Here is a 20,769-nt window from a genome sequence, read left to right as displayed (position 1 = left end):
AAGCAAACTCTGACACTGTTTTACAAGAAGTCACTTTGATGCTGCTTATCTCAAATGGGAAAAACCAAATGCCATTATGTGGATAAACAACCAGTTAATCCATATAATAGCACCTGATTGTTCTCCATGATCACCTGGCAGCATTCATATTTACCTGTTTTTATCAGTGTGGATATTTCTGTATCTATTTCTGCCCTCATACGCATGTCCCATATCTGTATGAATGCAGCTGTTTAGATTTTCTTAATGTGTGTGCTCATTAAAATATTTAGGATCTTTTTGTTTGTTCTTCTTTGTCTCCAGGACACAAGAAAACAGCAGCAGAACATTATTGGTGCGCGCGCTTGTTCGTGTGTGAGACTGGGCTGGGAGCTGTTACACCCTGCTCCTTTATGACTGAACTGGCACTCAAAATGGACATTAACTCTATCTCATGTCATGGACTAAGGTCTTTAGTGTGCATGTGTTTTTTTCTCACATTGCTCTTGTTGTATTTAGTTTGATGGTCTTACCCACGGAATATTTTTTTCCTCTTCAGCAGATATGTAATCCCTCTCTACACTGTTTAAGCTAAATTATAGTGTTTTTCAGAGATGTCCAAGGAGACAAGTACAATGTTCTCTATTACCTTGGCTCAGTTTTAGGATTCCATGTCAATGATAAAAAGCAGGGCCAAACTATCAACTATAGATGTGCGGCAGCATACAGCACATCCCAGGGAGCCGCGGAAAGCCCAGGTTCACTACATGATGTCATGATTTGGTCTCGTTTAGATTTGTATATTTGGAGAGTATAGATTTCCTTTCTTGTTTTATTTTGTCTTATTCTTCCATGTCATTGCTTGTTTCTCTTGTGTGTTTCTTTATTTTAATGTTTCCTAGGTTAGTCTTTAGTGTTTCCCGTTTTATTTTGTAGAACTTTGTCCCCAGTGTTTCTCATCTTGTCTTACTTCCTCCCTTTGTCTGGTTTCTTCCCTCTTGTCATTTTGTCATGTGTCATCCCTTAAACTTCTCCTTGTGTTTTGCCATTTCGACTTTTCTTTGAACCTAGAGTGATACCTGGACATTTACAGCGTAAGCCTTTGTTTGCCTTTTTAGTGAAATAAGTTCTTTAGTTTCTGTATTTGGGTCCTCCAATGTTTTTGACGAACGGTGACACATTGCATATTTGTAAGCTATGAATAGAAGTTGTGTTTTTAATGCTACACATTTTTGTAATGCTGAAAGTATGACCTGTAATACGCAAAAATAACATTTTTAAATATTGTCTGTAGATTTTTTTTTTTGTCTTTGCACACTGAAGCATCATAATAATATTTAATGATGTGTGTTGCAGTGCTGCCCTCTAGTGACACAAGGGACAGATGATGCAAATTACTGCATTTTAGTCACACTGTAGAAACACATGCGCACATACACACATGCGCACACACACACACATGCACACATGCACACACACACACACATGCGCACACACACACATGCGCGCACACACACAAAAACCACAACTGATGCATTAAATAAACACACCTAAAGCTGTATTAAAAGTTTCAAATTAATTTATTATATGTCTTTGTCATAGAACTCATTACTTTTGTTCATGGTTAACATACAGCCATTCATATAGAGAACAAATGAGTTTTTTTATTCATCATTTTCAATTAACTTAGAAATGTACACTCTTCTTTGTGACCCCGCAGAGGAGAAAAATATCCTTTTTTCAAAAGTATCTTTTCTCAGTTGTGTAATTTCCACTGAGGGAAAATGCCCTCTGCTGCCTCTTCCTCCCTTTATCTCTCACTCTCTCTTGCTCTCTGTCTTTCATTTGGATGAGCGGATGCAGAGGCGAGGGAACATCTGAACACACACTGGCACAATGATGAAGACAGGCAAAGGGCTGTTGTGCATTAGGAGCTGAACACCGAGCCACAAAACCCAGACATAACCAACCTTTCCGTATTCTCTCAATCTCACACACATTCAGTAAGCTACATTACATACACACACACACACTCTCCCACAAAGAAGTTATAGAGACCCATCAAACCATTTCAAAATAAAATCACAAAATAATAAAAGATCCCAGAAACAATGAAGCCCGAACAATAATATAAAAAAATAAAACTATGCCACCATTTACAATCATTATCAGTGCATGGGGACAGAGGGAGGCAGGGGATACAGGTTGTGGTCTTACACAATGTCTCAGGAATAGGATGTACTCATGTAGCTTTGGCGCCAAAATCAAAAGAAACATTTTCTTTTTTTCCTGCTTTGTCCTCTCCTGACAGCTTCAACAAACATGTTTAAAACGCTTAAAAAAAACGGACTGTTTTTTATACGTCAGGTGTTTGCAGAAGTAGATAAAGACAGATCAGATCATTTAGGTCAACTAAAAAAAACATACCCAAACCCAGTCCTGTAAACGTTTTTTATATGTTTCAATACAACAAAAGGCAGTGTAAAAAAGCAGAGGTTTAAATCTGGCAACGTGGCAGGAGGGAGGAGAGGATTAGATGGATATGGACCTGGCAACCGGCCCTGTTGGTTAATTGGCTGCAGACAGCACTCTGCCCCGGGGACATGAGACCGGGTGGCAGCACCATGCCCGATGCCAGTCATCTGTCAAGGCTGTACTGTTGATGTGTGTGAGTGTGTAAGAAAACTGCATGTGTTTATGCAACATGGTCTTTCTGTCAGTTATTTGTCCTTTTTCAAGGACAAGATGGACGGAAGGCAGCATCAGTGTTTGTGTTTTTGTTTTCATGTTATGGAATTACCAGGATGCCCCCTAGTGGTCACTGTGTGAGCAAAGGTCAGTGTGTGTGTGTGTGTGTGTGTGTGTGTGTAATAAGCTTCATTAAGCAGCATAAAATAAAGTGTTAGTCACACCAAACATGTTTCTGGTTCAAGCCTTAAAAAACAAGTTGTTTTTATTCAAAGGGCTTCCTGAAAGATAAATGTTTAAGGACAACTACTTTAAGGTAGATGGCATCAAATATTGAGATAAATGATCATTCTTAAAACTACAACTTCTGAGGTTCAAATATTGTTATGTAGAAAGGTCAGTTTACATGTTCAACAGTATGAGGCTTCATTTCAGAAGTTGCTTAATGAAGCCGTCCCACAACAAACACCAGTGAATGAATCAATTATGAAAACAACAGACATTAACAAGCAAAATCATAACCCTGTTTGAAGACACAATACAATGCCTGACTCATTTACAGTTACATCTTTTATCACAAGTAAAAATAATCCGATACATCCCCCGCTATTAGATCTTTTTAGGTAAGCAAAAAAAACAAAAACTCCATTAAGGTGCAATTCATAGTTTTGCAGGCAGAATGTTTCAGTTTTTAAGCTGCAAAAAGTATTTTCTTAAACAGTGGATATCAATAGTAAAGGGTGAGGAAAAGATGAGGAATAACCAAAAAAAAAAAAGAATCAAACCAGCATCAGTTTGCAGTCAGACAGCCGCCAAACATAAAACAAAAGATAAGGGCTTAAATAACTTTTTTTTTCTGTGTTCCTCTCGGGATCTGGCCCAAACCGGTTCTAAGTGGCTGAGCAACGACAAAATTGTTTTTTGGTGGCACAATGGCAAGCCTTCATAGCGATCACATAACAGCGAGGGCACAAACAGAGCGGCTACAGTAGTGTGATTGTGTGACGAGCGGAGGACACAATCAGAGCACAGTAATAAAAAGAGGCTGTACTGTTTGTGTGTGTTTTTGTTTTTGTTTGTGTTTGTGAAGGTGATCAAAATCATCAAAATCCCTTCGAACATTTCAAACAAGGAGCAACTTTTGAACAAGTGGTTCTGTGATGCTGAAAAAGTCACAAGGAAACCATGATGTCATCTGAACAACAAACAGTTACAGAGAGAAAAACAAACATGGCCACCACAATATGAAGTCCCCTTTTTCATGGCTTTGAAGGAGGTAAGAGATGTGTGAGGTGGAGTGGAAGTCTATTCTAACAGTAGGCTGAGACAGTGCTTACGAGCCCACACACAAAAACATTCACTCACATACACCGCCTTAAAAAGACATTAAATATCAAGCTGCCAAGTGGACCAAGTTACAAAAAAAAGGACAAAAACAAAGTTAAATAGAAAAACAGAGAAGAAAAAAAACACCCCAGTCCCCCTCCATGTTTCTCAGACTTTCACCAAAATTAAAACTTCAAAAAAAAAAGAAAAAAAAAGAAAAGCAAACACACATTGATTGACTTCACAAAAAAAGAAAAAAGTGCAAAACAAAGAGTGATGTCTGTGATTGTAAGATCATTCGATTTTTCTCTCTCTCCATCTCTGTTTCTGTTTCATATTGCAGGGGAATCGAATCCCCTCTGGAGGCTCTCTCTCTCGCTCTCCCCTCCTTTTTTAACTTTTTATTCTTCCCTTCTTATGCCTCTGTCTGACCCTGCCACCCCCTCTTTCTCTCTCTCTCTCTCTCTATGCCTGTTTCTGTTCAGGTCAGGCAGCTGAGGGACGACGAGTTTCAGAGCATTGCAGGGATAATGAGCTCCAGTTTCAAAGTAGATCACACACACAGGCACAGAAAAATTTAAATACGGAAATAAAAACAGTTCACCGACTCGAATCTGGACACACCTGAAAATGACACCAATGTGTGATCATAAACATCTCATTAGATTCTAAAACTTTCAAAGCTGACACTTTTTTTTTTTTTGCAGGGATTTCCACAAGGCCGCAGCAATTTTCTCCCACAAGAGCCTTTATTAATTTACCCCAGAGGTGTTGGCTTGGATCGAGGTCAAGGCTTTGTGCAGGCCAGTCAAGGTTTTCCACACCAAACTAGGGAAATTATCTCTCTATGGACCTCATTCCTGGCCTCAGGGGCAAAAAACAGGAAAGGGCCTTCCCCAAACTGTGACCACAAAGTTAGACACAGTCTGAAATATGGAGCCCCCTCAAAGGCCTTGAAAATATCTTCACAACCGGCTTCGTATTATAACTGAAGGGATCTCAAATAAACACACCGTTTTCTGCGGTTGTGAAAGATCTTTCTATTTACATTTGAAATTGCTTTTATTCCCTCTTTGCTTTCTAGCTGGTTTCAAGAGGACAGTGAATCTGTGCACAGATTAGGATTTAGTATCAGAAGACGGTTTGTTGGTGTTTGGCCACTGTCGGTAAACTCTGATTCCTGAAATGTGACTAAAACATCCAGATAGGATCCATTAAAGAAAGGGTAGGACATTTTATGTGAAGGTAATTTTTGCAGTTTCTTTTCATCCTCACTTCAAAACATTCAAATGCTTGGAAAAATACATTTAAATAAATAATCTGACCCAATGAAATGGTTGGATGGCCCTCTGCCCATTCACAAGCAACATTTAAGAATGACACAATGCTCTGTCCTCATCTCCCCAACCTCTCTGGGACTTCACCACAATTGTGACAGAGCACACTCATGTGATGGGGAAATATTTTTGGAAATGTCTGTGGTTAAGTACTTCACAAATAGCTTTAACAAGTCAGTGGGCATTCAAGAAAACTAGTTTTGTTTGATCGAACTGTGGGAAATATATGACCCGTCTTGGTTTAGCCCATAGACTGTATAACGAATGGACAGTGAAACTACGTGACTCAAGTGAAGCCAAAATATTTAAAGCTCCCACTTCTGGGGTATAGATCATAAATCTTGACTCCCCTATGTTAATAGATAAACTAACACTTACATATTTACTTTTCTCAAAACTGCATTCGTGGTTAAAGTTATTATAAAGCTGAATTATGTGATTTGATGCTGCTCCTGCAGCGCTTTGTGCACCGTGTTAACAGAGTAGAAGATCAATGAAAGAAGAACATTAACACCAGTCATTGAACTTCAATTACTGTAATGGTCTGTTTCAGTCCGACACAAGAATCTATTCTGCTGTGGACTGTACTGATCTGAGGGATCTTGGCCAGTTTATCTGTAAGTTAAATTTGTTTTCGTAGTGGAAGTGTAATGATGTCAATACCAAGGCTCTTCACGCCGATCCATACAGTGCAGCCTCTGGCTCCAAATGCTAAATATGAAGTGCCTGTCCCTTCACTTCACTTTTGTAGAACGGAGGAGGTGGAGATACACTGTCCATCTTGTTATACAGTCTATGATTTCACCATGGAAATCAAGCCTAAAACTAAAAACTAGGTGATGTAAATGATGTTGTTAGGGTTGTCCACACACTGTATGTTCAGTCTCATAGCTCAACACAATCAAACACTGATTGCTTCCCTCCAGATTCTGGTGGCATTTGATCTGCAGCCAGGTGTCAGCCTGCCCTCTTCATGCATGTTTGTGTCACTGCGTCCATCTGTCTCTGCAGCACCACACCAACTCTCATCTTTTTGATCTGCCTTGTCACAACATATGGACTTGTGGAGCAGAATTGTCCCGCACAGACCCTTGAAGCCAAGAATCTGTCCTGGATTCAGACTGGTTGTGACTTCTGACTCACAAACACATACATCTCTTTTATGTTGCTATAAATACCAAATGCATACATCAGACTTAGCATGACATGTTTACAGAGGAGGCAAAATCCTCTCATCATTTCATGTTCATGTTTTTCTGTTTCATCTCCCTGCTGCTTCTAAACTGCTGCTTAATCCGAGTCTTTTCTTCCTGAATTGGAACCCATTTCAATGTGTGATAGGGCAAATTATTTTCCACCCTACTTCTAAACAAGCCGGCAGCTTTATTAAAGAAAACTGGACAATGCCCAACTCTTACTCATTAAAGACACATACACAAGAATAAGGTTTTAGTTCTCAGTGGAGTGAGCCAACTTTGTGAGGTTTCCTGTTTTGCACTCAAAAAACCCCCCAGATGAATACGCTTACCTCTAATGGTGTCTAGACATGCAAATACTTTTGGACTGATGTGCCAGTTTTTCTAATATTTGCCACCACTAGAATACAATAGAAGTGAATATAATGTATTTTGTCTAAATAACACCCTGTCTCTTAGAAATTACATATGCAGCGAATGTACAAGAGTAAAACTCTTAAACACAAAATACTGACCTGATTACATTTTCAATAAACATAATGAAAAATGTAAATTCATATGGCTGGCAAGTCTAAAAAATGTTGATAATGCTTCAGTTGAATTATTTATTTAAATTGTTTTTTTTCCACCAGAAAGGGAAGTTTTATGACTCACCATATACTTTGTACGTTAAATTGACAAATTTTGTGTGGTTACATCTGAAACAAGACAAGCCTGCAATATTTCCAGTACCTTAACAAAAACTTCAAATACAGGATTGTATGTGAACTGGAATGTCACAGATCCGCCCTTCAAGTCTAGCATAGTCCATAAGGGTGTTTTTTTTCTTTAAACTACAAAGTGTTTAGTCACACACATGTATATTTTCTAGGAGACAGATTTGCCAAGTGTCATTTTGCACTGTTGTAAGCACCGAGTGTAAAAATCTATTACCGTCTTTTGGATGAGGGAGTTCACAAGAGTCTTCAAAATGTTTGCCACAAAGTTGACTCACATTATATTTTCAGTCTTGTCCTTACAAATCTATCCCTGAACTTTCTGTAACACAAACCAGAAGGTTAAATAGCTGCACTTGTTTTGCGATAAGTAGTATCAGTTGTGACACACCGTTGCAGCTGTTGGAAGTAATGTGATCGCTCAGCTTGAGGAATGTGAATGCTTTCCATTGGTTACACAAACAGCATAACAACATGTTTACAGCCAAGACGACACAGCATCACATTTCTGTTGCTGTGGTAATAATGGAGGCGTGTGTTGGAACCAATTAGTACTTAATTTAAAGCTAAAGTATGATTCAAAACTATATCACTATCTGCCTTCAACGTTCAACCTTTTCTTCATGTTTTTCCCACATTCCAGACTTTAGTTTGAGACACAGGAAAAAAAAGTCTTCTCTAAGGGACGCTAGTAAAATGACCCTCCTTTCTCCGTACCCCCACACCCCCCTCCTTGATTTCCGGCCGGCCCGACTCTAATGTTTCTTGGAAAAGATCAATCGGTGGGGGCCACAGGGGCTGGCAGGGGGACAGAGCCATGAAGGCATGTAAAACCGTGTAGACAGGCAGCAAGCCAGTCACTCTGCCAAGCACAACAACAGATGGGGGGTGATGGTTGAGATGGTGTGGAGAAAGACACCCCTAAAGAAACACATCTGTGTGGGATACACACATAGACACAAGCATTCTGAATGCTCCTAACATGTGCTGATGGTTAGCGTGTGTGCTGAGAAGTGGGAGGGCTCACTATTAAGGGGCTGTTTGTGATCATATTAGACTGACTGTTCTTATTTTGTGTTTTCAAAGCGGTCTAGTTTTGGGATGTATTAAAAGAGGCCTGTATGACTGTGATGTCATAGTGATGTCATCAAGGCTATCTCAGTGTGAAATACATGGAAACTACGAATCAATATCTTAAAACCTTTGGAATGACTTGGGTTATTGAATTTTGATAGAGGGGAAAGTGTATCACAAAGTGGCTTTTTAAGTTGCATCATGGGAAATGTAGGTTTAAGTGCTTTAGGAAGTGTCTTAATCTCTGGAGCATACCTTTTTAGTTCTTCTTTGTAAGATATATTAAATCAATGAGCCTTTATTTATATGATATAATGGAGAGTGACAAATCTGACTTAAATTTTTCTTATCTGGGGGCTCAGAATAGCTTTGCAGTTATGTCACTGGCTCAATGTAGGCTAGGGTCTAAAGTAACCAGTATGACCTTATCCTTAATGGATGCTGATGAACATTACTCTGAACATAGACGGTTTATTAGCAGCTGGGTGATTTTTTTTTCTTCCTATGATTGGATTCTTGGATTGGTATATAAAAAAGTTTAAAACACACCTGGTTCAAATCATATACAAGTCAAGTTCCCAAAGGTTAAATGACAGTATTTAACATTTGTATCATGTGAAAAACATTTTATATGCTTCCAATTTTGTACACAAGACCCTATATTATATAGACATAATATATGTTGGCTTTCACCAGCTTCAAGTTTTAAAACCTCTGCTGAAGTGCCTCCCATTTGGCCATCAAACATTTACAGTTATTATGAGCCAGTGAGGTGGAGCACACAATGCTTCAATCGTACAACGCCGCCTCATTTTCACTTTAACTGTCACAGGTTTATAGATTTTCTCTAACTGGGATGATGAGCTGCCACCACATATTTGGAGCGTTTTCATTTCATGGCTGTGATGACTTTTCTTCATCCAAGTGAAAAATCAAAGTTTGTTCTGTCCAGCTGATTACCTCCATCCCCTTCTTCTTGTCACAGCCATGCTTCATTCAATAAGTGCGTCATGACAAACAGCAATGGAAGGATTATTTCAGAAATGTCTCTTTTTTGGACTTTTAGGCTCCATTTATCAAGTTTTGGCTTTATTTGAAGTATAATCGTCCCCCCTCCTTTTTTTGTTTTCTGTCTTTGCTCAGTCCAAGAAAAATAATCCCATTCATGTTTCATTCCTGGTTTATGATTTAAAAAAAATGTTGTTTTTATGTATTCCTATCACTCCTCTTGCCAAATGTTTCCTTTTAACAATACATAAAAAAGTAAAGAAGTGTGTGCTGGTTTACAATGTGTGCTGCGTGTGTGTGATTCTTTTTCTGCAGTGCTGTGACATTTACTGAGCAGTTAAACCAAATGAGGTTTTGCATTTTTTTTACTCAGTGTAGGTAGTATAGGTAAATAAAAAAAAAAAAAAGGAACAAAACTGTTTTCATGATTTTTCTCATAATTCTCGCTCTACTATCCCTCATATTTCATCCTATTGATCTCCTATCTCAGTAGATGAGTTGAGGCTGTAAAGGATGTCAGGTAGTCATCAAGAGGTTTGTTGCCATGGCAATAATGGGAAAAGTGGCAGAGTGAAGTAGCCCTAGCTTGTCTTTCAGTGGGCCAGACACCCTTATCTGGCTTGAATCACTTTCTCTGTTGCGCACATACACATAAGATTCTAAAAGTGCAAAGCATACATCCAGATATGCAAACACACACACACACACACACACACACACACACACACACACACACACACACACACACACACACACACACACACACACACACACACACACACACACACACACACACACACACACACACACACACACACACACACACACACACACACACACACACACACACACACACACACACACACACACACACACACACACACACACACACACACACACACACACACACACACACACACACACACACACACACACACACACACACACACACACACACACACACACACAGTTGACCAGATGTGCAGCCTGATTGCAGAAGGCAGAGAGTGCTGCTTAATGCCTCTTGGCAGAGCTTGAACGCAAACACACCATCACATACACACACCCTACATCTTGATGGGATTGAACAGACACCCCTGTGGCTACATTTCAGATGACGTTTGGCCATTAAGCAAAAACATTTTTCTTTGCATGCAGCAGTGTGCAAATCAGAGGGTAAACTTTCTTTCTACTGTTAGAGTGAGTCTACTCTGTGCATGCTGCTGTTAAATTTGGAGAGAACAAGAAACACTTTGGGTTGTATTTGACATCAAATTAAATAATTTAAGGTTATAATTAACCTAGAACTCAGGCTGCCTCCTTCCCTTTAAAATCCATCCCCTGTTCCCTTATTATCTACATCAATCATTATCAATTTTTTTAAAGGGTAGAAATCAAATTTAGGATAAAAAAAGCATCTCATTCCCCATTGTTGTCGTCTCTTATGTTGCCTCATGTCAAATCCTATTTCAAGCTCGTTTCTTTGTGGCCCCTCTGGGGTTGGACGGTAGTTTGGCTCTCAACACCAAAACCCCGAACAGCTGCTGCCGCAGACCAAGTTGCCATCGAGGCAGCAGCAGCAGCACAGACTCACAACTGTCAGAGGCCTGCGGGGTAATCTACGTCTTCAACTCTGAGCTCAAACCAATGAAGAGACAGCTTGTTCATGGATCATAAGACGGATATACAGACTTCAATTTTAGGTCTTCAACATACATTCTAAGGTTTAAATCACAGGAAATCTCCAATTCACTCACTATCTGAACAACCAAAGGCATTCATTGTCACAGCATGGTCACCTAAACCTTCAAATAAACTCATTTGTCTTCTAGTGTTAAGCACTGTTAGCGACTTCAACTAAAGTGACACCTTTTACATTTGATCTAAAAACTATTTTGTATAGGATTCAGAGAGCCAATGGACGATACAAGTGTTTTTTTTCAGCACCTCTTTTGATGTAAGACTCCCACACTGCCAACATTTTCTTACACATTTGATGATGAAAACAGATCACAGTTTGTCCAACAGGTGACTTGCTCTGCCCAATAAAAAAGCCTCTTCTCCGACTCAGTAGTTAGGTGTACTAGATGCCAGCATTTAATTGATCTGACACAACATCAGCTACAGACATCGGTTCATGCCACATTATTTGCAGATGGGCAGATGTTTGTCAAAACAGCCGATATCAGAGGATACCAATGTCAAACCAATGCATCGGTGCATGCCTGATTCTTATAAGGGAATCTTTTTAAAGATGGCCTTCCTACGGAGAACTGATCTTTTTTTTGTCCATCTGTTCATTATAACTGCTTTCTTTTAATCTTTTTTGTTTTTGTGTACTTTGTTACCTTGCTCAGAAAAGGGGCCATAGAAATAAAAGTTATTATCGTTAAAGTGGTATTTGATAGATAGGATTCGTCCACTAGGACATGGTGCTATGGAATAAATCAAATAACAGGATTCCTATCATGTCTATTGTTACCATGCTGTGACAATAGGAGCTTTTCAATAGTTGAAAATAAGAGCGTCTTTATGTTTGCTTGTGATTTGATTTTTTGATGTTTTCTTTTGAAATGAACCATTTTTCTGTCCAGGAATGCGCCAATCTGTGACTCATTCTCTGATAAATATAAAGGTTTTTGCATATTGACTAAATGATAACTGAGAAAGCTTTAGTTTAACATAACGGTAAAATACACTTTAAGCTTGGTGAAAACGGAAACGAAGAGCATCCAGGGATTCTGTATTCAATTATTCTGCACAACTATCCTGTTTCAAAGTAAAATTAAAACTAAAGACTTTTGCGTTCAGGCTTCATGGCACACATAGCACAGTCCTATCATCATCCTTCAGAAAGTTATCAATTCACCTCTGCAAAAACTTGATATTCTCTTGAGGAGCTATTTACACTGAAACAGCATCTAGCCTGAAGCTGAGGTAAACAGTAGCCCACAGAGACTTAGAAGAAGCAGATGGTGGATGCTGTCAATATATAATCAAAAGAAGAAAACAATCCCTCTTTGATTGGTACTTGTCTGCTGCATCATTAGCTAATTTAGTTCCTTCCTCGCAGTCTTCTGATAATACAATTCCTTTGCCCTTGACATGACTATAACCAAGCCGCCCCCACACACCAAGCCCACATGACACACACCCACAGAGGGAAAATATGCTCACTAAGTTGTCCAAAAACTTCTGCCAAACAATGCGGGTGGGGATTTAGGCATTCAGCCACATCAACAGCCGCTTATGGCAGAGAGAAGGCGGGAGGCATGAGCACTCATGCCCGAATGTTTAGATGATTGTGATCTGTGTGCACAGGGAAGGTATCGTCATGGTTCCTGGTAATCCTGCCCAGCTCTGTCCTGAAGAGACAGGGGCATATAAATGAGACAGAGAGATGATAAATACACCCTATTATTAAAAAAGGGTGGGATACTTGAGAGGATTAAGAGGAATTAGATACAAATCCAAAATGGAGTGAGAGCCATTGTGCATGTGTGGAGGAAAGTTGGAGGTTATAACCTTTTCGACAGAGAAGGAGAGAATTTAAATAAATTGTCGGGAGACAATATATATGCCTCTGGATCACGATTAAGAGCAAACAAACAACAAAACAGGGAAAAAAAGATACCGCAATTAAAGGAAAGCAAATTTAAAAGAGACACAAAAATAGTTTCATTTTTTGACAGATTGACAGATGACGGGAAAAAATTATATTTAACGAAGGCGGACCTACAGTCGAAGTTGACCTCGTCTGAACGCTGCAGCTCTTCGTCTGACGTGAACCCTCCCACTCATCTTTAAAAACAACCATCCCATCTATCTCCTATTTTAGTTTCCAAGGAAACAAAGTCATCTCATCTCAGCTGCTGGATAAACAGCAACAGAGACAAAAACTGAAGGCCGATCTTTTCCCCCAGCTGGTCCGGTTGTTCTCATTGGACAAACAATAACGACGAGTTTCATCGGTCTTGTATGCCATCGATAGACCATGATGTATTCAGAGCTGCCAGAGGGGAGCATGCATTCTGCACAGTCATCCCTGCAACACTCAACGGTGCGGGAAAGGCGGCATAGAGAGAGCCTCCTTTTCCTACCTTTTCAAGCTCTATACCTAACACGTCACTGTTTCTCTCCGTCTCACTTGTGCTGTTGATCTCCCTGTCTTCTCCCGTAATGATTCTTGCTTGCTTCCTTTTTCTTCTCACAGATCCTGTCCCTAATTCACAGGCCAAAGCCTTAAAAAAAATGATACAAAGATGGATAACACACTCACTTTTTTGAAACAAACACACATACAGAGGGGAGTAAGGTGCATGTGGATGAGAGTGAGTGCAAGAATGAAATGAAACATCTCCATCAAGTCATCCCTTTTCATTTGGCAATGGGTACACTCCAGCTGGGTTTAAATACGGTTTATCATTTTGTACTGATACGCGAGAAAGAAAAAATATCTGAATGTCTGGTTCTGGAATGAGGTCATCAAATATGACAGGAAGACATTTGGAGGTGGAGAGTGAAGAGGGATCGTCATCCAGTCAGTAAACTAAAATCAACAGACAGAAACAAAACAAAACAAACAATCCTTCACTTCCAATTTTCTTTTCTCCACAGGGTCTACATGGCCGCAACATTTCCCTCTCATTGCTTTCAAAGAGTTCTCTTGCTCTCAGTCAGCAGGCTTATTGGCTCGGATGAGGAAAGGGAGGACGGAGGCAGGGTGACAAAAAGAGAGATAGCTTGGCTCCTCCCCCAAAAAGGGGAGGGATTTGTTTATCCAGTGGTTGTATCCTCGCAACGATCTCTTTATAAATCCATGATGGATGTGATTCAGTTTCTTTTTTTGAACCCAAAATAATTATTTTGAAGAGATTTTTAATCCCTGCATCATGGGTGCTGCCTGATGAAGTTACATGAGCACCTCACCAATAGGAGATGTAGTTCATCAGTACCGTTTAGCCCCCAAAAAGTCAGTGTTGAGGCCTCACTCAGGCCCTACTTGTTGTTTCACATAGCTTTTGCCTGCTGAACTCCTAGCCCTCACTCAGTCTAGACGCTTTGTTGTAAGGGTTCTCCAGGAGGTAGCGGTACCTATCATAGTGCTCCAGCATGTACTTTGGGGCATACATGTGCTCTTTGGGGTCCACGGGAGGATATTCCTGGAGGGAACCATCGAACCAGCCCCCCGTCCTGATAAGATCACGGATGTAGTTGAGGTCACGCTTGTCCTCGTAGTCGCCCCACCTCGGGAAGTCTCCGTTCTGTGCTGACACCAGTTTAAAGTAGATCCCCTCGGGTGAGAAGCACCAGGAACAGTGCCAACCGGCAAAGTGGAAGGGGCTGCCCACTGACCACTGCACCAGAATGTGGCCTGTGTCGTTTTCATACTTGCGGAAACCCGGCATGGTGTAATACTCGCGGCGTCGGAGCTTTATACCATCGCCATCATAGACCTCGCGAAGCATCCCTACCGTGCATCCAGATACCACCTCTAGAGACCCAAACTGCTTCCAGAAGAACCCATACAGTGACTATATGGTGGGAAAGAAAATAAACCATAATTAAAAGACAGATAAAAGCACAATATGTAGGAAATTTGTTACATAAGTTTTTAAAAATTCTTGAAACAAAGCAAAAAGAGCCTCTCAGTTAATATCAAAAGGGGAATCTATTTATGCTTCACATCCAACATTCTCCTGTGAAAAGGTTTGAACAACCATACTTTGATTTAATTAATCACCGGTACCTTGCGCATATGGATGGCGAACGGCTCTGTCCAGCCATCAAACAGCTTGAGAAAAATAAGGCCCTCGTGAGCAGGGATTTCATCAGCATCGTTGATGACAAAGACATCGTCTGTTCTTACGCCCACCACCCTAGACATGCCATTGTGTGTCAGGAAGGTACGCAAGTAGTCGTCAGCGATCCAGCCGTCCTGCCGACCACCCTCTGGAAAGTGGTCGAGGAAAACATACAGGATCTTGTGACGTATGTAGTCGTACGTACCATTGAGGAGTAGCCTGAGGAAACTGGGGAAATGACAGACATGGTATAATTTATTTTCAGAAATGGTACTCTTCAAACTTGGAGTCATATCCAATAGAGTATCTAAACTGGACAAATAACATTTTGTTTTGATAAGACTACCATTCAATGACTTTTGACACAAGTATGCATTGAAGTCATCTTTAGATGAGAAGATTGATTTGTTGGAATAATTTGCTTCCACAATCACATACACAGCACCGTCCGCAAGATGTGGTCAATCCAGACCACATTTGTGCTGAGTCCCACCCTGCCCCTATGATGGACACTATTTGATTGTACCAAGACAGATGGGTGTCTCAAAACCTAAAAAAATCCTTTCATGATTTGAAGTTAAAGGTCCCATATTATGCTTCTTCTGGTTTTATATGCCCTTTAGTGTGTTTTCCAAGTGTCCTGTGCATGTTTAGGCACATCTATGTGCAAAAATTCAAAGTCCGCGGAAACGCGGCTTCTCCTACGTCCTCCTGTTAGCTGTAGCATTAGCTGCATGTAACGCTCGGTTCTAGCCCCCCTCGATAAGAATTTGTCAGTCCGACGTCATTGTCAGTGTGAGATCACTGATCTAAGCCCATTGGCTCATTGTGGCAAGCCCAGCAGCTCATGTTGAAATTTCAGAGACGCGTGCTGAGCAACTGACCAATAACGACAGAGCGGCTCGGCAGACCAATCAGAGCAGACTTGGCCCACATGGGGTCTAACAGTGGGGGCTCAGCAGAGCGTAGCTGACGGACTCAGAGCGTAAAGGGAGCAAGGAGGAGCAGTACATGAAAACAGACACTTTTTTTCGGACTTTAGCTATTGTGAACGTACAAAAGTAGGTACATAGATTAAATATATGAACCCCAAAAAGGGCATAATATGGGCTCTTTAAAGGTATATTTCTTGTCCGTTCAAACCCAAATACAGTGCAAAATTGAAGAAAATGGGAAAAAAGTTTGGAGAATATGAAATTCAGAGCATTATTGGGGATAAAGAAGCAAAGGAAATAAATAAAATCGTAGACCCAATTACATTTTTCAGTCTAAAATTATTTTTCAGAATAATACAAAATGACAATTTAAAGAAAAAAAAATAATGTGCTGAAGTGGGTATCCTTTGATAGTATTTTCAAACGTCTTGCTGTGAAACAGGATTAAAAGAATTGGTTACAGAGGGAATCACAGCATGGTATACTTTAGAGAAGGATAGGGTTTTGGATAGTTTCCAAAATTTGATTTGGATAAGCATGATATCTATAAGTATGTACAACTGAGAGATTACTATAAGAACCAAATCACAGAAGACCCTGCCAAGGAGTGAGTGGTGTAAACCAACTTCTAATCATATTGCACAAGGAATCACTGTATAATATATGAAAGCAAAATGGATGTAAGAGTTTGATACAACAGATGATGACTGATATGACGAGGAAAACACATCAAACATTCACCAATTCACGGCTTGGAGGGGACTTTCTCAGAAAAACATGATCCTTTTTTTTTTTTTTTAAATTACACCCAAGGTCAGGAGAAAGTATTTCAACAAGAGTCTAACATGCAGGAGAAAGTGTTGAGTCCTAGCATAGGTCATTCACATACATACAGGATGATGCTGAAAAATTGTAATATTTTGGAAAATTGTACACAATTTCATGCCAGAGACACTTGGATATCGTAACCCATTTACATTTAGCTTCATGATATTCTATCTGTGTAATTTGTATTCATTTGAAGGAATTGTTTGAATAAGGGTATTTGGTAAAACCTACTGCTGAAATCTTGTACGATAGAAGACAAGTGGTAAAATGGACATTATTCAGGACACAATGCAGCAACGAGGACTATGGAAAAGACACTTGATTCAGCTATTGATACTGAGAGAATGGACGACCAATGGACGTATTTCTCCTAAATAATACCCTTTTTTCCTTTTTAGAACTTAGATCATAGCCTTTTTTGGTTCGTCTCCAAGTTCATCAAATGTAAATATATGCTGGTGTCCTTGTAGAAGACCCTGTGTGGTCAAAACCAGTTGGTGTTTTCCTCCTGCTCGTCTTTGAATTATATTGATATATTACCTTTTATTTTAAATCCATTTTAACTCAAGAGCACTTGGCTTTTAACTGGAGTCTACCTCCTTGTCCTTCCTGTACCTCCTACCATCGGATATCCTCCTTCTTTTCTTTCAAGGCTTTAGTTTTACTTCCAATGTACTGACTTTATGAAATAGTTGGATGTGTGAACGCTTTCTTTAAAACATATCTACAATCTTTCAACTTTATTTTCACTTTTTTAATAACTTGATTAAAGACTACAACCACCTACTTTTATGGAGGGCTGTTTCCAATCACAAGGCTAGGATTTACATGCTGATTGGCTTACAGCTTTAGTCTTTGAGGTGTGTTTAAATGCTAATTCTCATTTCAGAAACGTGGCCAAATTGTCTGACTAAGTTGAATGTACTTTGTTATTACTACTATGAAGTAACTTTAGAAATATGTATTCGAGGCTTGATGTTCACTGCAAAGAAGTGCAAGATAAACACGTTCAGGGCTTTCATACAGTAGAGAATAGAACAGAAACCTTCATGAAGAGTAAAACTAAAAAATCAAGAGTGTAGAGTGCATATAAGATAAAGAGCATTGACAACAAAAGTCCTTGTTTGACAAATCACACCTTTCAGCAAAGAAAAAGCACTCTCCATATGCCAAACTGACTGGAGGGACAACTCTATTAACCTACTGAATTGCATAGCGAAAGAGATTGTTAACTGAACATTGTCTCTTCATGCTGTGTCAAATTCTATGATTAAACACACCAATCTCTTCCTCCAAGGCTGCACGCAGAGTCAATCATGTTTCTCTTGTCATTATCTGCTGTAAAATTGCCCAAAGGCATTTCATGCAGTTGCCAAAGGAACCGACTATAATTTCTTTTCACCATGCTGATACTCAATAAGCATGTAAAATGGCAGTAAAAACAAAGACTGAGAGATGTAAACATTAACCATTGAACACACCGTTGAACACAGCGTCACATCTTCTCAAAAAGTAGGATTTTGTGCAACAATACATTTTTTAATGTGAATATGAAGAGAGAATATAAGGGGCTCTGTCAGTTACCTCAAATACACTAGCCTATCTATATTAAGACTTGATGATGACATAACCAGAGGTCTATAATATATTACTATCATGACTGTGCTGTGCTGCAAGTGTAATCCTGGTATGATACTCTTTAACCTATTTAATATAGTTTAAAGTTTGCTGAGCATTATGGCCAATTTGTACAATGCTGTACTTTCAGGCACATTGTCATCTGCTGATGGCCACAGAGCAACTCAGTTGAAGATTACACAGCTTGCTGAAATAGACCTTGACCTTCAGTGTATAACTTACATAATCCTCCAAAAGGGTCTTACCTCAGAGGCCGTTTCTCTCCATAGGCAGTAAAGTTTGATTCACAAACAAGGAACAGATCAACAGCTTGGGCGAGCTCGTGAAAGCGTACATGTAGCAGGTCAAACTCGTGATTAACGTTGATGGCGTTAATCACCCTTCGTGGGGTCTCTCTTGGTGTCAGCCGCTCCTTAGTGGGCAGATTAGAGTGGTACACCATAGTGGGAACCCCACAGTAAGGTCCATGCCATCCCGGCCGACACACACATTTTACCAGTCGTTTCCCGTTGCCTCTGGCCCTGGCCTTTGCTTTTGGAGCCAAGGAGGGCTGCTGCTGAACCTCCAGAGGTTTCCGCTGCCCTGCTCGAGCACCTTCCACAGCTCGATTAGCCAAAGTCCCCCCTGCCTTCCCAGAGTACTCCTTTGGGGTAGCCACCTCCGTTCCCTGCCTGAAGCAAAGGGCTCCAGCTTTGGTTCGAACAAAGTATGGGGTTTTGTCATCTTTGAGCTGGTAAGTGCGGGTGTGGAGGTCTCCCAAAGCTTCTAAGGGTTCTGGAAATTGATCTTTGTTTAATACCACTCGATGTTCTTGTCCAGCAAATGGGACCTCTGGAAGCTCAGGCTTGGCAGGCTGAGCTGGGTTGCTGGGGTGCCGGGGTTTCAAACGGTCTTCAGGCATTTCCTGGAAATAGAGACAAAGTAGAGAGAAGGGGATTTCAAATAAAAGCCTCCAACATGTACATTTTATTCTAATTGATTAAATGAATTCGACAACAAGAAACAGCCTGAAATGTGGGTCTGAGGGAAAACTAACAGAAAAAGAATCATTAGAAATTGGATCTCTTTTCATTGGAAAAAACTTAAAAACTTAAACTTACAAATTACACTAATGTAAAGTGTTACTGTAACCATGTGGAAAACATTAAAGTAATGTTGAATTAGGGCAAGTAGACTGATAGTAGTGCATTAACTGTAGGATAATTATCATCACAACGTCAGGAAGATAGCATTCACTTCGTAAGAATTACAGGTCAGTGCTGATTGGAGATATAAGGCGGCCATATGACATCTGAAGAGTAATTACAGAGCAGTTTCCTCTGTCTCCAAAGAGACATGAACATTAATGGAAGAATATTAGAACAATAAAGCACAGCTTGATAAAACAGCGATGACAGTGATTAAAAAAGGACGATCATATCAATAATATTAATCTTTTCTTTTCAAATTATATCCATGATGGGGGAAATTTACAAAAATCATTTGAAATGTTTTTTAAAAAAACATGTACGTTAAACTCATAAAGACCTTTTCAGGATCTTGTAAAACTGAGACATGATCTAAGCCAGAGAGGCCGATTATTTCTAGTTTAACAACTTCAACATGCCTGAGCTCTTTTGGGAGTTGTGTAGAATTTGTAGGTTTGAGGGTATATCAATCTGATACAGCTGGATAATCCTGTATTGAATGCCACATTTTCGTACTGTGTATTTTTAAACAATTTTATTAATCCTTGAGGCATCAGATGGCTTGTTCCGTGTGAAGTGAAGTTATGAAGGCTAAATAAATTGAAAAACCTGTTAAAAAGGAGGTATAATAGTTTCTATTGTATAGGAAAAAACCTGGGTTAGGGTTGGGGTCTGTCCAAGTATATAATTATACACAGCCTTTCAGCATTGAAGGAGCAAAATAATCTAACTTGTAAACTAACAGCACAGGATTTTCATATATAATCACAGAGCTTTACTATCATGTAGGCTCTGATGTGCACAGTAGGCTTGGGTGGTATCGTTTTTTCATAATACCATACCGGCTTGCCATTTTACCACGGTATCTGGCATATGACGGTATTTGGAAAAAAAAAAAAATCTTCAGTTGTTGCAGCTATAGCATTCACAGTTCATAACCTGGTTGCGGACCTAGGTTTTGCTTTAGCTAACTTTCCTGTTCTCACAAATTAATGTCATTTTCTATTTTGCTTTTACATCAATTAAGGATTGCGCCGCTGAGGCTGTGTGTTT

The 20,769-nt window shown here is 39.8% G+C and overlaps 1 protein-coding gene and 1 long non-coding RNA gene across 4 annotated transcripts in view; both read right to left on the bottom strand.

Annotated features, from left to right (window-relative positions):
* Positions 1–2,897: 2,897 nt before the first annotated feature.
* Positions 2,898–10,159, bottom strand: LOC132987304 (uncharacterized). The gene is made up of 2 exons (XR_009675606.1): positions 8,884–10,159; positions 2,898–8,814 (listed from the first exon to the last, which is right to left on the bottom strand). It is a non-coding gene; the product is annotated as an uncharacterized LOC132987304 (long non-coding RNA).
* Positions 10,160–13,686: 3,527 nt separating this feature from the next.
* mgat3b (beta-1,4-mannosyl-glycoprotein 4-beta-N-acetylglucosaminyltransferase b) overlaps positions 13,687–20,769 on the bottom strand; it is a 69,600-nt gene continuing 62,517 nt past the window's right edge. For all 3 annotated transcript variants that reach the window (XM_061054257.1, XM_061054274.1, XM_061054266.1), the window contains 3 exons: positions 18,775–19,433; positions 15,074–15,356; positions 13,687–14,858 (listed from right to left, as the gene is read on the bottom strand). In XM_061054257.1, coding sequence (XP_060910240.1) covers positions 14,361–14,858; positions 15,074–15,356; positions 18,775–19,433 — 1,440 coding nt within the window. In that variant the 3' untranslated portion in view covers positions 13,687–14,360. The remainder of the gene's footprint in view (positions 14,859–15,073; positions 15,357–18,774; positions 19,434–20,769) is intronic.

Source organism: Labrus mixtus, chromosome 2, assembly GCF_963584025.1.
Source record: "Labrus mixtus chromosome 2, fLabMix1.1, whole genome shotgun sequence".
NCBI lineage: Eukaryota > Metazoa > Chordata > Actinopteri > Labriformes > Labridae > Labrus > Labrus mixtus.
Note: the sequence above shows the minus strand (reverse complement) of the source record. Positions and strands in the feature narration are given on the sequence as shown.